The sequence below is a fragment of the Zonotrichia albicollis genome, chromosome 14 (assembly GCF_047830755.1).
Source record: "Zonotrichia albicollis isolate bZonAlb1 chromosome 14, bZonAlb1.hap1, whole genome shotgun sequence".
NCBI lineage: Eukaryota > Metazoa > Chordata > Aves > Passeriformes > Passerellidae > Zonotrichia > Zonotrichia albicollis.
In genome coordinates this window covers 4,701,668-4,715,869 of record NC_133832.1, presented here as the reverse complement: position 1 = coordinate 4,715,869, position 14,202 = coordinate 4,701,668, and the positions used below count along the sequence as shown (strand labels likewise).

At 51.0% G+C, this 14,202-nt stretch overlaps 1 protein-coding gene across 2 annotated transcripts in view; it reads left to right on the top strand.

Moving 5' to 3' along the window:
• The window catches only part of LOC102060432 (gamma-aminobutyric acid receptor subunit beta-4), an 88,530-nt gene that overhangs the window by 58,553 nt on the left and 15,775 nt on the right, over positions 1-14,202 (top strand). For both annotated transcript variants that reach the window (XM_005484558.3, XM_005484557.4), the window contains exons 5-6: positions 8,663-8,745; positions 12,885-13,022. In XM_005484558.3, coding sequence (XP_005484615.1) covers positions 8,663-8,745; positions 12,885-13,022 — 221 coding nt within the window. The remainder of the gene's footprint in view (positions 1-8,662; positions 8,746-12,884; positions 13,023-14,202) is intronic.

Sequence of the window (14,202 nt, the reverse complement as noted above, 5' to 3'; positions counted from 1 at the left end):
CACACATTCAAGCTCTACATTGGTCTGGGATTTTTAATTCCTTGCCCAGACCACGCAGCATCCATTTGGTAGTGAAACAAGTCGGCACTTGTCAAGTGCTGATGTCACCAGCATTTTGCTGTCTGTTTTCAGAGACCTAAAAATAGCAACCACTGTAACAATGCTGAAATTCTCATGTGGTAATTGGGGAATCATATTTGAAACCAGCTTTAAAACACCCTTCAGGGGAATCTTGGAGCTGTTTGGTGTCGTTCTAATTAGAGGATTTTTGGCTAAACAGGTGATGTGAGGAGGCCAGGCTGCCTCCTTGGGTTGGTGGGGAATCTGGGGTGTTGGGAAGCAGGAATTCCTCCCTGGAATCTGGGGTGTTGGGAAGCAGGCAGGGAGCAGCGTGGACCGTGCCTGGCTGGCGAGGAGCCCAGGCAGTGTAAACTGAGCAACTGGAGAAGTGCAGAGGAATTGGGTGGTGGTGGAGGCTAAATCCTGTGTGGAGGGAAGGAGGGATCTCCTCCTGCGAAGCTGGGGGTGGTGCTGGGGAACGTGTGCATGTGTGAGGTGGGGGTTTTTATTCCTGGCCCTGGTGATGTAACGAGGTGTGCTTGAGGGATGAGTCAGCTCAGGAGCACGCCGAGGTGCCAAGGCAGCACCGTGGGGCTCCGAGCCCAAGGAATGCTCTCCTGGGGAGGCAGAACCCTCTCATCGGTATAAAAAATCCCTTAAAGCAAGAGGGAGAGAATTGCGATGCTTCAAACACTTCAAAACGTCTTAAACTGAGAGATGCTGGGTGTATCTGCTTTGGCAACACCCCATTTTTGCTCTCTGTGGTGACTTCTCACCAGTCAGCTGCTCCTGGGGCCACCAACCCTCCCATTGCTGACCCTTGGTGGGCAAAGCAGCAGCCAGGACATCCCTCTGGCTCACCTGGCATTGTGGAGCAGCACAGGCTGATGTCAAACATCCCACCTGCTGGCCCCTTCAGCCCTGGGGACACTGTCACATTGTCACAGCCCCCTGTGCCATCCCAGAGCCTGCCCTGCCATGGCTGGGGCTCCTCCTGGGGGCTTCTCCAGAGCCCCCATCCCCAACCTGCCCCTTGATCAGGATCCAGCCCTGGCAGTGCTGCATTTCCCAGGTCCCAGCCTGGGGTTATTTAGCTCTCCAGACAGTAGAAAGGTTTCTTCTGCTCCTGTCTCACTTGGAGCTGCTGTCTGCAGCCATGTCCTTGTTTTCTCCATGGGTATTTGTTGATTTTCCACAAGAATCTGGCCTGATGGTTTAAGACAGGAGTTTTTAACAGAGAGGAGTTTTTTTCTGTGCTGAGACCACTGAGCAATTTTCTTCTCCCATCTCACAGGCCAGCAAGGAAGAAATCTACTATTTTTGCTTCCCTTTCCCTCCCTGAGAGAGTTTTCTCTGGAAATGTGAGAGTTGATTCAGGCTCTACCCTGCCTCTGGGAGGTCTGCCTGCTCCCTCTGCAGGTTAGGCAAAGGCAGCAGAAATCTCCCCCATGGCAGCTGGGATGCAAAAAGTTGGACTCATATCCATCCATCCATCCATCCATCCATCCATCCATCCATCCATCCATCCATCCATCCATCCCCTTGGAGCTGATCCTGGAGCTTTGTCCTGGTCCCACCCCCAAGCCCTGCCTTGGGCCAGCTCCTCAGCACAAATATGTGGAGATTGGAGAGGACTTCCTTAGGTGGGTGAGGAGAAATCAGGGTTTTATTAAGAGCTCAGCTCCCCAGCTGAGGTTAAGGATAGATCCTCTCCTGCATTTTTGTCTCTTAGGGTTGGAATGATGGATTTAACTGGGAATACTTAACGAAAGTTTAATGATATGAAATTTCTCAATAATCTCAGAAGATGTGGAAGAAATTGAAGCTTACTAAACCAGGACAAAGCACCAAAGCTGCTCCTCCATCCTTGACATCCTTGCATCTTTGCAAGAACAAAGGCAAGCACCCTCCTGGCTGGAATTGCTGCCTGTGCTGCATCTCCTATGAGTCTGAGTTGTTTATTAGCAGAAACAGAGGTCAGGCAGCATCCACTGTCTCCTGAGGCAGCACCTCTTCATCTTCCTGCATGTCCTGCCCAGCCACCACTCTTAAGCCTGTTCCTGGGCTTTGCCTGTTCTTTGCCACCTCCCATAGGTTTGTTTTGCTGTTTTATTAATGCAACTTGTGCCAGCCTGATGCTCTTGAAGGGAGATACCTCTGTTAAGTGCAAGTCATTGATATCTGAAACTCAAGTGTAGGAAAAGAACATTTTTAAAGGTGTTCCACCAGTCTCTTGTCCCCCAGTTCAGCTGGAAGATGGCCAAATGCATGGTGCATTTGGGATGGAATAAAGGGGCAGAAAAACAAAACCTTGCAGTCTTCCACTCTCCCAGGGTGGAAAAATGGCTGGTTAAGAGGAGTGGTACCCTAAGCACTGGTTTAGAAAAGCCTCCTTTTCCTCTCCCATCTGAGTGCAGTGCACACTGTTATTTATCAAGGGATGCCTATGCAAGCACAGATGCTTTTGGAAACAGAGTGACCTTAGCAGGACTGTGCCAAGGCTTGTGGAGTCAGTTTTAGGCAAACGGACACGAGGGGAAAATATTCCATATCCTTGCCTTGCTCTTGGTTCAATCATGACCTCCAGGAGTTTGCAAAGATCAGGCTGTGTTAAAAGAATGGCAAAATTCACCACGGGTTTATAAATCCCTCCAGGCCCTTGGAAGTTTGTGCTTACTGCCAGGCAGAAGGTGACATTTGCCAGCATGTTTTTTATGACTGACTTTGAGAATGTACAGAATAAGAACTCGGTTTTGGTTTTATTCCCATGTTTAGCAAAACAGTAATTTTGCCTCTCTTTCTACTCTTAGTCACCAGAATTCCCGTAGGAGTCTAACTTGCCCCATGGGGCGAGCCTGAATAAGTCCTGCAGAACCTGAGCTTCCATCCCTTCTCCTCATTGCTGCAAACTGCTGGGAACTTTGGGAGCCTGCATCCCCAGGGGATGGGAGCATCTTTAGCTTCTCAGGAGATCTGGAATCCAGAAAGTTGTAACCAGCAACTTAAATGTTTGTCTTTGGCTGTGAGGGTGTTTGTGTTAGTCCCTGCATCATAGCACTTCATCTATAGCAGGGAAATAGGGTGAGGTGTTTGCTGGCTGTGTCTCTCCTGGAATTAGAAAGGCAGTGGTGGGGGGGTTTGTGCTGTTCCCTTCCTGTTCTCAGCCATACTGAGTTTTAGTCAGCGTCCTTTCCAAGCCAAAGGTGTCAGGGAATATTCCTGGACACTGAACATCAGTGTCCTCCACAGTCAGTTTGTTTCCTGGCTTTGCTCTGTGTCCAAAACAGTCCCTTGGGCATCCCCAGTCAGAGCCCAGCAGAGGCTGGTGACCATTCTCAGCAGGCTTTCTGCAGCCAGACCCTTTTCTGTGGGGTAGAAATTGAAGTGCAGACCAAGACTGTTCCATGCCAGTTGACACTGGCCTCAGAAACCAGTGCCAAGCATTTTTAATTTGCTGGGATAGACACAGTCATGATGCAAAAGGATTTTGTGAGGATGAACTTTAAGGGGAAAGTTCCCCACTCACTTTAGCAATGCCTCAAAGGTAATGGTCTTCTCCTGTCTCCCACTCAATCCTCCTTAGGAAGCCTGGACTTGCTTCTTTTGCAATCAGGTCACATTTTTGGGAAGTAATCCTTTACCCCTCACACTTGTGGCTGGTGAGCTCAGTTCTCCCAACACACTGGCGATGATGCTGGGATTAATGGGTGGCCAAGGGCTCTCAGAGCCTGCAGCAGAGGGAGATGTGGCTGGGGCAGGAGCTGAATGCATAGCTCCCCTGAAGGTGCCCAGCACCAGGGTAAGGAGGAGATGGAAAGGAGACCCTAGACTGCAGCAGGGTTTAATGGCAGCTTCTATGCTGCTCTATGCCCGTGCACTTATATAATCATTCTAAATAAGACAGAAGAAGCCATTAATAAGTAAACAGTGATGAGGAGGATCAGAGGGGGAATGAAATGGCTGGTGGTGTTCATGTCAGAGAACTGAAATATTTGTGGAGAACTGATGGTTTGCAGCAACCTGAGCGCTCTCTTTTGAGCTGCAGCTGTGCTGGGGCCATGCTCTGCTGCTGCCAGGCTCGGTGCAGAGCAGCAGGCGAGGCTGCACCACCCTCCCCATGCCAGCATCCGCTCTGGCCATCCCAGCTTCAAGAGGGCAGAGCTTTCCTCATTGTAACAATCAGACACTCAGACCTAGCCCTGTGTGACTTAGAGCTCTATGGATGTTTTTCTAGAGGTGGTCTCTACCTCTCCTGGGGACAAGGGTGCCCTCCAGGGTGAGGTATCCTGCTTGATCCACTCAAAATGCAGGCAGAGAAGGGCATCTCCATCAGCCTGCCCGAGCTGTTCAACATCTCATCCATGTCCCTTTTCTCCTTTTTCTCTTTTTATTTTTCTGTGAGCTGCACGGTGCTTTCTCCACAGCAGTGTCCCCCCAGATGACCCGTGTTTGCCTGCCAGCTGTGCACTGGAGTAGCAGGGCACTCAGGCTTTGGCTACTTGGATGGCACAACCGCCTACAGACCTCAGGAGAAACAATTAGAACCAAGGGCATGGATGTCTTTTTTTTGTGAGGAAGGAGCTGTAAATGTTGTGAGGGGCTGCCCCAAGGCCTGTGGGGTGGGCAGGGGCTGGGGGAGGCCAGGGGAGCTGCAGGGTGCTGTGGTGGTGGCCAGGCTCGGTGTGGAAGGCGCTGGACGCTTCGCTGAGCGCGCGGCGCGGGAGAGCCGCTCCCTCCACGGGCAGTGTCTCCGTGAATCGCCGTCAAAGCAGATGAAATTTCACACCACACAAATTTCTGAATTTAAAAGGGGAGGGAGGTGGGTAGAGAAGCAGGAGAGGAGGAGGGGGAGGGAGAAGATGCGGGCTGGCTGGGCGCCAGCGCCTCATGCTAGCGCCACGGGGAAGGTGGCATCCTTCCCTGGCGTTCCCTCTGGTCCCCGCGCTCCCTGCTCCCTTTCACTGTGCTCACGTCTTCTGGAGGCAGTGTGCTCTGTCTAGAGCTGTTTACAGGATGATGGTTTGTTCCCTGTCTCCTCATCTCCCTGCTCACTAAGTGAGTATCCTCTCCTCTGCTTTCCCTCTTTTAACCTCTCGTTCTCCTCCAGTTCTTCCTCTCCAGGCTGCTTTACCCCATGCATCCCCTGATCCTCCTCCTCTCTTCCCTTACCCTGTGCTCTCTGCTCTCCTCTGTCATCTCCACTCCTGCCTTCCCTAGCTGTGCTCATGCCGTCGTCTCTCCTCATTTATCCACCTCTTACTTTCCTTCCACCCTGATTTTCTCTTAAGCCTGTTGAGACAGGAGCTCCTGAGGGTCACCCCCCTCATCCATCCCCTATCCTGTCCTCCCCATGCAGTCTCCCACGTGCCAAGCAAACCCATCTCTTCACACAACAGCTCAGAGTGGCCTTCTGCACCAGAGATGGCACATGCTGTGACCCCAAAACTTCCTCCGTGGGGTGACTGAGGTTTGCTCATGCACCCCTTTGACTGTGAGAGGTGCATAAAGCCTCTCATCCCTCCATGAGTCCCACCAAATGAGCTGGACAAAGCTCTCCTTGGCCCCTCTAGGAGCAGGTGAAAGTCAACCCTTCAAGCAGGATCTATCAAAGGAAAGTTTATGGTCAGGATGCTTCCTAAGATCTGAAGTCTAAAGAATCAAACACCTCCATCCTCTCTGGGATACACCTCTTGCTTTACCCCAAGCTGGTTTGGTTTATCAGGGTTTAGGAAGGCCAGAGACAGGACCTGAGCTGGATCTGGTGCCCCAGACCAGCTGTCTCTTGGATCTTGTCCCACCCAGGCCCCCACACCTGCTGGTCCTGCAGTGCTGGTGTCCCTGGGCTGGGCAGGCACTGCAGGTGGAATTCTCTGGACAAGCAGGTGGCTACAGCCTGGCACAGCTGGGGATGGCTGTGCCACCTCTGCTCAAAAACCACAGCAAAGCCTGACATGGTTCCCATTTTACCTGCCCAAGCAGTTTTATATGGGCAGATCACCTGGAGTTTGAGATCTGCATCTAACTGGGGTATCTCTGGAGGATGCTGAGCCACACAGTGTGGATATACCTGCCCTTTAATTGCACAGAAAGAAATTATCAGGCTTTTTGAGGACAAATGTCCTCCTAATCTTGTTTTTCTCCTTTCTGTCCTACCTGTCCCTTCCTTTTGAATCAACAGGGCTCAATTCTACCCTGATGTAAATCTGTGCTGATACAAATTGGTGTGATCTTGCAGAAATCATTGGCGTGGCTGTGGATTTATGCCAGCTGCCAGCGTGAGCAGGGTTTGGTGCATGGAGTGTGGCAGCCATATCTCACTGTGTCACGCTCTGCATTTCCAACCAGCACTGCAGGTGATCAGCAAATCCTGGCGAGAGGGTCCCTGTGTGAGCAGAGCAGGCTGCATGTCCTTCCTGCAGCCAAGCCAGCCAGCCAGGCTGCGATTTTGGGATGGACACTGTGCAAAGGTTTTTTAGCCCACGGGGGCTCCACAAATGGGGTGGAAAATTTTCATTTAATACATTTTTTTTGCATCTCACACTTTAGGGAAAACAGGGAAGCGCGTTTGTGGCCACGATTTCCCAGGGGTGCAGCATAATCCAGGGAGTGGATGCTGTGTGCAGCACTGGGGGATGACTCATCCCACTCCTTGCTCCCTGCGCCTCCCACCTTGGCCTTTCCTGCCAAGGTTGAGCTCCCCTTTTTGCTTCCCCCCAGCACCCCAATGCCCAGTTACCCCAGCACAGCAGCAGGATTAGGGTGGGACAGGCTTTGTGTTCCCAGCTGCCCTGCTGGGAGGATGTGAAAGCAATCCACGCAAGGGCAAGGCTGCAGTGGTAATTTTTTAAGTGGTTCCTGTCCTGTTGTCCTTCTCCCCCCTCAGAGGTTTCTCCTCCACCCCAAATGCATCACAGATGAAAGGGTTAAGAGCTCGCCTGGGCCCCCTGCTCGGAGAGAGGGCAGTTGCAGTGTTGTATCTAGACCCAGTGAGGATATATATAAATTCCCTTCGTCTCTTCGGATCTATTTATAGCACGGCAGGCAGTGGCAAAGGCTCTCCTCAAGGCTTCATCTCCTACAAACAGACTTCACAGACAGCAGAGAAGATAAATTTAGCACACGAGATTTCTTAAAGAGCCAGCAGCTCTGCGGGGCTGCCAGCCTGCCCTGCCACAGCCCCTGCCCTGATACCCCCACTGGGGCAGCCCTCTTCCCCTTCTATCCTCCCACATTCTTCCCCCCTCCTCCCCATTTCCAATTTTATGCCCAGCTTCTCCCATATTCTCCCCCTTTCTGGTCTCTTTTTCTACCATTGATGTTTTTTGCTTTTTCTTTTTTTTTTTTTTTCCCATCTCTTTCACTGGTTCGCCATCTCATCATCCCTGCTTTCTTGTTTTTTTCTTTTTTCCCCTCTCTTTTCTCTCTCCCAGGCCACAGGGCTCAGAAGATAAAGCTTTCTAGTTAACAGTTCACTGGTTATGCCTACATAGTAAAAAATGTGTAGCTTGATTAATGCCTTCCAGATGGTTAATTGAAAAAATAGGGGGAGAATGCAGCAATCTCTCTCCCCTCTCCAGCACTCTGCACACATCCATTGCACGGGGGGAAGACTGCATCAAAGGGTGAGGGGAGCAATAGATCTGAGAAACAGGGGCAGCCTGTAAACTCCAGGGCGCTGTTGCCATGCTGGGGAGTTAACTCTGTCCCTGCCTCTCATGCCCTCATCTGTGCCAGCCCAAAACCCCCCATCCCAGAGATGTACAATATATTGTACAAAAATATTCCTTCCTGTACAACACACACACATACACCCTCCTGGCATCCTCAGCTGAACCTCCCTGCTCTGTGTCCTCCCCATGCTCCATCACCCCAAAGCAGCACCCACCCTCATACTCTCCCCATATTTATTTTTGGGGGGGATGCACACAAACCCACACACATCCTCCAAGTGTCTTTGATGACTACACAATGATTTGCACACAGGTAGTGGGGCTGTGGAGCAGGGGGGCTCTGCCAGAGTCCTCTGGGATTTTGGGTTTTGGGTTTGGCAGTGCCAAAGTGGGCATGACGGGGATGGGGGGCTGTGATAAGGAGGTTTGGGGCAGTTTGTGAGGGAAGGGGGCGATGATGTGGTCAGCAATAGGTCAGTGCTGGGTGATGGAGCCGATCCATCCCCAGCCCCACACACGCACACACGTGCCTGCTGTCTCCCTGTTCCACGCTGGCAGCCTCTCCTTTCCTCTCCTCTCCCCCCGAGCCGGGGCTGTGCCTCCTCCCGGGTTCTTTGTCTCTCTCCAGGGAGAGGCAGAGCGGGCACACGGGTCCCTCCCCAGCCCGTTGATAGAGATGCTGCTTTGCTGACGTGAGTCACGGAGGGTTTGTGCCGTGCCATTGAGGGTGAGCAGCACCAGCCCCCTGCCCTGCACACCTCCCACCCCGGATCTCCCTGGTTTCCAGGGAAACAGCGGCCCCAAATGCTGCCTGACTTTCACTTCTGCCTTTCATTTCTCCTTTTATTCCTTTTTCTTTTTGCTAAGAAAAAACCAGACACAACACAATTTTTAAAAATTTTATTATATTTTTGTTCCTCTTTCCCTTTCAGGATCACCACCACGGCCGCCTGCATGATGGACCTGCGGAGGTACCCGCTGGACCAGCAGAACTGCACGCTGGAGATCGAGAGCTGTGCGTATGCCTCGGGCACATCCCCTGCCACACGGTGCCACCTGATGCCACCCGCTCCTGGGGATGCACCCAGGGCTGCCACAGCACCGGGCTCCTCACCCATGGGGGAAATTCCCGGGAAAACAGAGCCCTAGCAGCAAGCTGGGCATTAAAACCAGTCCCAGGAGGGTGGGGAAGCATCCTTTAGCCTTAAGGAAGCTGTTCTTGCTCATGGCTGGCTCCATTCTGTGTGGGAGGTGGCACCCAAGCCCTCATCCCTGCCTGGATGTTCCCTAGACGCCCATGGAAATCCTCTTCCAGCTGTGCTGGCAGAGCAGGTCCAGCTCTCCCTGATAAAAATGCACGGCAGGTTCCATCCAGGGCTGTCCAGAGCAGCAGAAATCCCTGTGCAGCCTCAGGGGGATTGTCTGGGAGCTGCTCCTTCCATCAGGGAATGATCTGGGAGCTGCTCCTTCCATCAGGGAACTGCTCCTTCCATCAGGGAATGATCTGGGAGCTGCCCCTTCCATCAGGGAGGGATCTGGGAGCTGCTCCTTCCATCAAGGAATGATCTAGGGGCTGCTCCTTCAATCAGGGAGGGATCTGGGAGCTGCCCCTTTCATCAGGGAATGATCTGGGAGCTGCTCCTTCCATCAAGGAATGATCTGGGAGCTGCCCCTTCCATCAGGGAATGATCTGGGAGCTGCTCCTTCCATCAGGGCAGGATCTGGGAGCTGCTCCTTCCATCAGGGAGGGATCTGGGAGCTGCTCCTTCCATCAGGGAGCTCCCACAGCACCTTGGCTGGGAGCTGCCCTCCCCATCCCACCCATGCAGGGTCAGGGGATGGAAGTGAGGTCCTGCTGCATGCACCAGTGCTAGAATGTAATTTTTGTCATTTCTGCCACTCCTCAGCAGTTTGGGAGCAGCTTACAGTAGAACCAAGCAAACAGAAGGCAGGGAATTACCCACAGTTCCCCGTGTTGTGATTTTGTTCTTAATGGGTCATGTCAAGCCAATTTGTTCATCAAAGCTACATTTCCTCACAGTATTCCTGAGACCCAGGCCGAGATGAGGAGATCCAATTGTTTCCTCCCTCAGAGCTTTTTTCTTTTACACACTTGCACATTCTCAATCTGCAGGGCTTCATTTTCTTTGCTTCCACTTGACTTTGGAACATCAATCAGGGCTGGATTGTACAACCCATGTATTTTGGAAAACAAAACTGACCCAAACCTCAGAGAAAAAGCCCTTTTCTAATGCAGGGGCGCTGGGTGTGGGAAGCAGCTGGGGGCTCTTACCTGTAGGAGATAAGCACTGCCTGTTGATCCCATCCCTCCACCCCAAAAATAACCCTCACCACGTACACCCTGCCTATCTGTGTGCCAGGATCCAACAAAAACCTGATGAGGCAGGCTGCAAACAGACTGCTAATCTGACATTTTAAGACGTCACATCAATACTTTTCGATATTTCAGATGGAAATGACTTGTCTTTGTGAAAGTTCGTTTACTTTTTAGAAGTAAAATGGAAATTTGGTTTTCTCTTTAAAGCTAGAAATCAAAGTGAAGCATTTATTTTTAGACCAAGCAACCTTTCCCTTTAGAAACACTTTTTAAAAATGGCTTCATGAAAAACATGCTCGATTTCATATTGCATAATGTCATAATAAAAAAAAAATTAAAATACAGAAATTGGTACCCAACACCAGCAGGTCATAGAATAAATGGAATAGAGCTAGTTAACTGTGAGATCTCCTAAAATTAGTTACTGCAATTTGACATTTTCATTGCTGATCAGGAAGTAAATTTGAAGTCAGTGCTGTTAAATTTGTGGATGATGAAGATAGCGGCGTGCGGGGCTTCGCTGGCTGCGCATTCAAATCCTCCCCAATGGGAATCCATCCGGAAGGAGCTCAGTTCAGTGAGCCCTGGGCTGTGAGCAGGGCTGCAGGGCCATGCCCAGGGGCTTCAGGGCCATGCTCAGGGGCTGCAGCCACACGAGGATCTCAGGGAGACTCTGTGGCTCTGGCAGAAAAGGCTGGAGCGAGCCCTGTTATATAAACCAGGGGAGCCGTGAGTCAGAGCTCGCCATTGATTGGCCTCTGAACATGTCACTGAGATGGGGAAACGGGCTCTGGCTGGGTTTGGGTGCCAAAATTTAGGGAGGAAGCTGAGAAATCAGAAGAGGTTGGGGGAAGATGCTGAAAAGTGGTTCAAGGGCTGGAGCAGATGTTGTGCAGTGAGTGAGAAATGCCAATAGCTCAGTGTGGTTTGTTTGCTGCTAAGGAGGTGCAGGGGTGAATTGTTCCCAGGCTGGGCTCACCTCTGCAGAGGGGGAATGCTGCAGGGAAAGGGCTTGGGAACCTCCTGGAGAAATTGGGAACAAGCACAGGAGCCCGAGGGTCTGAGCCAGATGAATTCCCCTGTGAGATCACACACAGTGTTCCTGAGCTGGGAGGGTGTTGGAGCTGCTGGAATCAGCAGGACTGGGGGCAACCTGGGTGTTTCCTGCTGGTTCCAGCCTGGGGCTGAGTGATGCAAACACACTCATGTGCACAGAGCTGGTGTGTGAGGACGATAACCAAGGGTCCTGAAACCCTGTGGGCTCCAAGGTGTGAGGATTTACAACTCTGGGAGCAGGAACATGCCAGCTGGGGGAGGAGGAGGAGCCCTGGCTTAGCTGATTTCCATCAGAAGCAGATGTGGCATGGCATTTGGAAGACTGGGTTTGTATTTTGGCACCCATGAATAAGTGCAGCAATGAGTGAGAGTGCAGGATGTGAGCTTGAAGACTGCACAGTCATCAAATAATTCTGTTTGGGAAGACACCTCAGGGTGTCCCTAGTCCTGCCTGCAGCTCAAAGCAGGGTCAGCTGTGAGATCAGAGCAGACTGCTGAGCCCTTTCTCCACTGAGCAGCTTAAGGATGACTCTGTTCTCAGAGGCTCACCTCTGATCTGGGGTAACCCTTAGTCCCCAGAGAGGAATTTCTCCTTGGTGCTGCATTCAGCAGCTCCTCACTGCCCTGGTGCCAGGTGCTGGCTGTGGTGGCACTCTGCTGAGTGGCTGTGAGCCTGGCATGGCCTGTGTGCCAGGCTGGGTGGCAGAGCAGGCTGCTGTGCTGCAGTGCAGGTGTGAACACAAGCTGTCTGTGGGCAGCTCATGCTCTGAAGGCAGCCTTGCCCTGAGCTGCACCAAAGCCTGGCCATTTCTTACTGCTCCCAGGAAGCTTCACTGAGAATCTGAGGCCACCCTCATGCAGCTACAGCCAAAGGTCTTCAAAACACGCAAGTGATTTTCAAGTTGTGATGAATCCTTGCCCCAAGGACAGGGCAGGGCTGTGGACCCGGCACTGCTGGGTGAAGGGTTTCATGGTTTCATGCCCTGGCCCTCATTCCCCACGAGTCCAGAGCACTTGGGGGTCACATTTCCAGCCCAGGCAGCTCTGTCTGCCACGTATATTTTGGGGTTAAAGCAAGAAGCTTGGCTGAGTTAGCAAACCCATGACCCTGAAATGTAAGGGATGAATATTTGAGGCTGGCTCCCCTTTCTCTCTTCTCTCATCACTGCTCTTCTCAGCCAGCACTTGGTAAAACAGCTCCCAGCTTCAGAGACTCTGTTCACTCCTTGGATCTGAATTTTGACTGAGAGGACTTAGAAAAGGGAGGTGCTCTGATCTTCAAACTTCTTTTCAACTGCTGCTGTAGATCTTCTCCTCTCTGGGAATTTTTAATACTGAGCTGCCCTGTTTCCCCAGTCCCACCAGTCTGCACTGTGTGGTCTCCCCCTCCTGGTAAAAGGAGGCAGTTTTTAAAAAGCAAAATGCTGTGTTTGGTGCATTTGACAGAGTCTCCTGGTGCACTAGTCCCTGTCATGTCAGCCATGGAGATCACATTGTGCAAGTCCAGGCTCCATGGGCCACACCTCGCATTTGCTCTGAATTCTAGCCAGAAATGGGAGCTTTCTGGCCAATTTTTCCCTTCTCCTGGGGACTGTATTGCCAAGCTCAGCTGAAGAAGGAAAGCACATCAGCAGGGAGAGGCTAGGCTTGGTGTGGGCTTTCTTTTGGATCCTTTTCCAGATCACCTTGTTACAAATGGAGGTGTCCAATGGTCCAGCCTGTCAACTCAGCTCTCCCTTTGTGCTCCTTCCTCCCTGCAGATGGTTACACCGTGGATGACATTGTCTTCTTCTGGCAAGGGAACGACTCTGCTGTCACGGGGATGGAGGTGCTGGAGCTGCCCCAGTTCACCATCATTGAGCAGAGGCTGGTCAGCAGGGAAGTGGTCTTCACCACTGGTGAGTCTCTGGGGAAGGGATGCATGGAATGGGCAAAGCTGCTGCTGATCCACTGGGCTGAATCCTTCTGATTACTGGGGCACTAACTTAGGATCTTCACTTTGGGGTTCCTGTAAAAAAAAAGTGTCTTCTGCACCCGCACCCACCAGCTTTGCTTTTTTCTTTTTTTTTTTTTTTTTTTGTCTGCTTCTCTTCAAAGACTTTCTGGATCATTTTCCCCGCTGCCATTTTTCCCCTTTCTTAGTCAAAATAATGAGTGAACTCAGAACTCCTTCAGAAGGTTCTCAGCCTCATCTGATTTTTTTATGTGGTTTACATCTGGGTCTCCAAGCTAATGTAGGTGCAAAAGTAAGGATAAAATATATCCATTGAGGAGCAAGTGGGCTATGAAATGATGCAAACCCATCTGTACATGGCAATAAAAAGGTTTGGAGAGAATACCTGGGACGATTCAGATGCTGCCAGCTGGAAAGTTGGAGGGGGTTGGATTTTTGGTTGCTGGTCTGAGGTGGAGTTCACTGCCAAAACAGCACAGCACACATCTGTCAAAAAAAGACTGGTGAAATATTGTGTTCAAGCCATACAGGTGGCACATGGTGGTGAGAGAACAATACCTCCTTTTTCTCAGTCTACATCCTTGATGGTTTAAAACTGCTCTTTTCTTGTTACTTTAGCTGCCAAGCAGGATTACACCCATATTTCAGGCTCCTGTGTTGCCTGAGGGACAGAGGTGGGCGGGAGAAATTACCTGGACTTTGTCTCACAGCAATGAAAGAGGCACTGCTTTGTCCCTGTCAAAATTAGCCTGCTCCAGTGGAAGGACTGTAAAGAGTACTTATTGTCCTCACTATCCTCATTAGGTTTGCTAAAAGATTAGGAGGAAGTTGCAACAACTTGAAAATAATAAAAAAGAGACCTTCAGATTAACTAACAGTACTCTATTTGCATATGAATTTGCCCAGTCTGACCATAACCCATTTTTAGAACAGCATGGGAAAAATATGATTCAGATCTTCATTGCTGTTTGGAGGCAGAGCTGGCACATGAAACATTGGAAAATCATCTTGTGGCACCCAAATATAGGGTTAAAGTCTCCTGTGTAAACCTCCATCATATTGGCTGGCACCATAACAGCAATTTCAGCACTGAACAGCCATTCTCCCATGATGGCTGATATAAT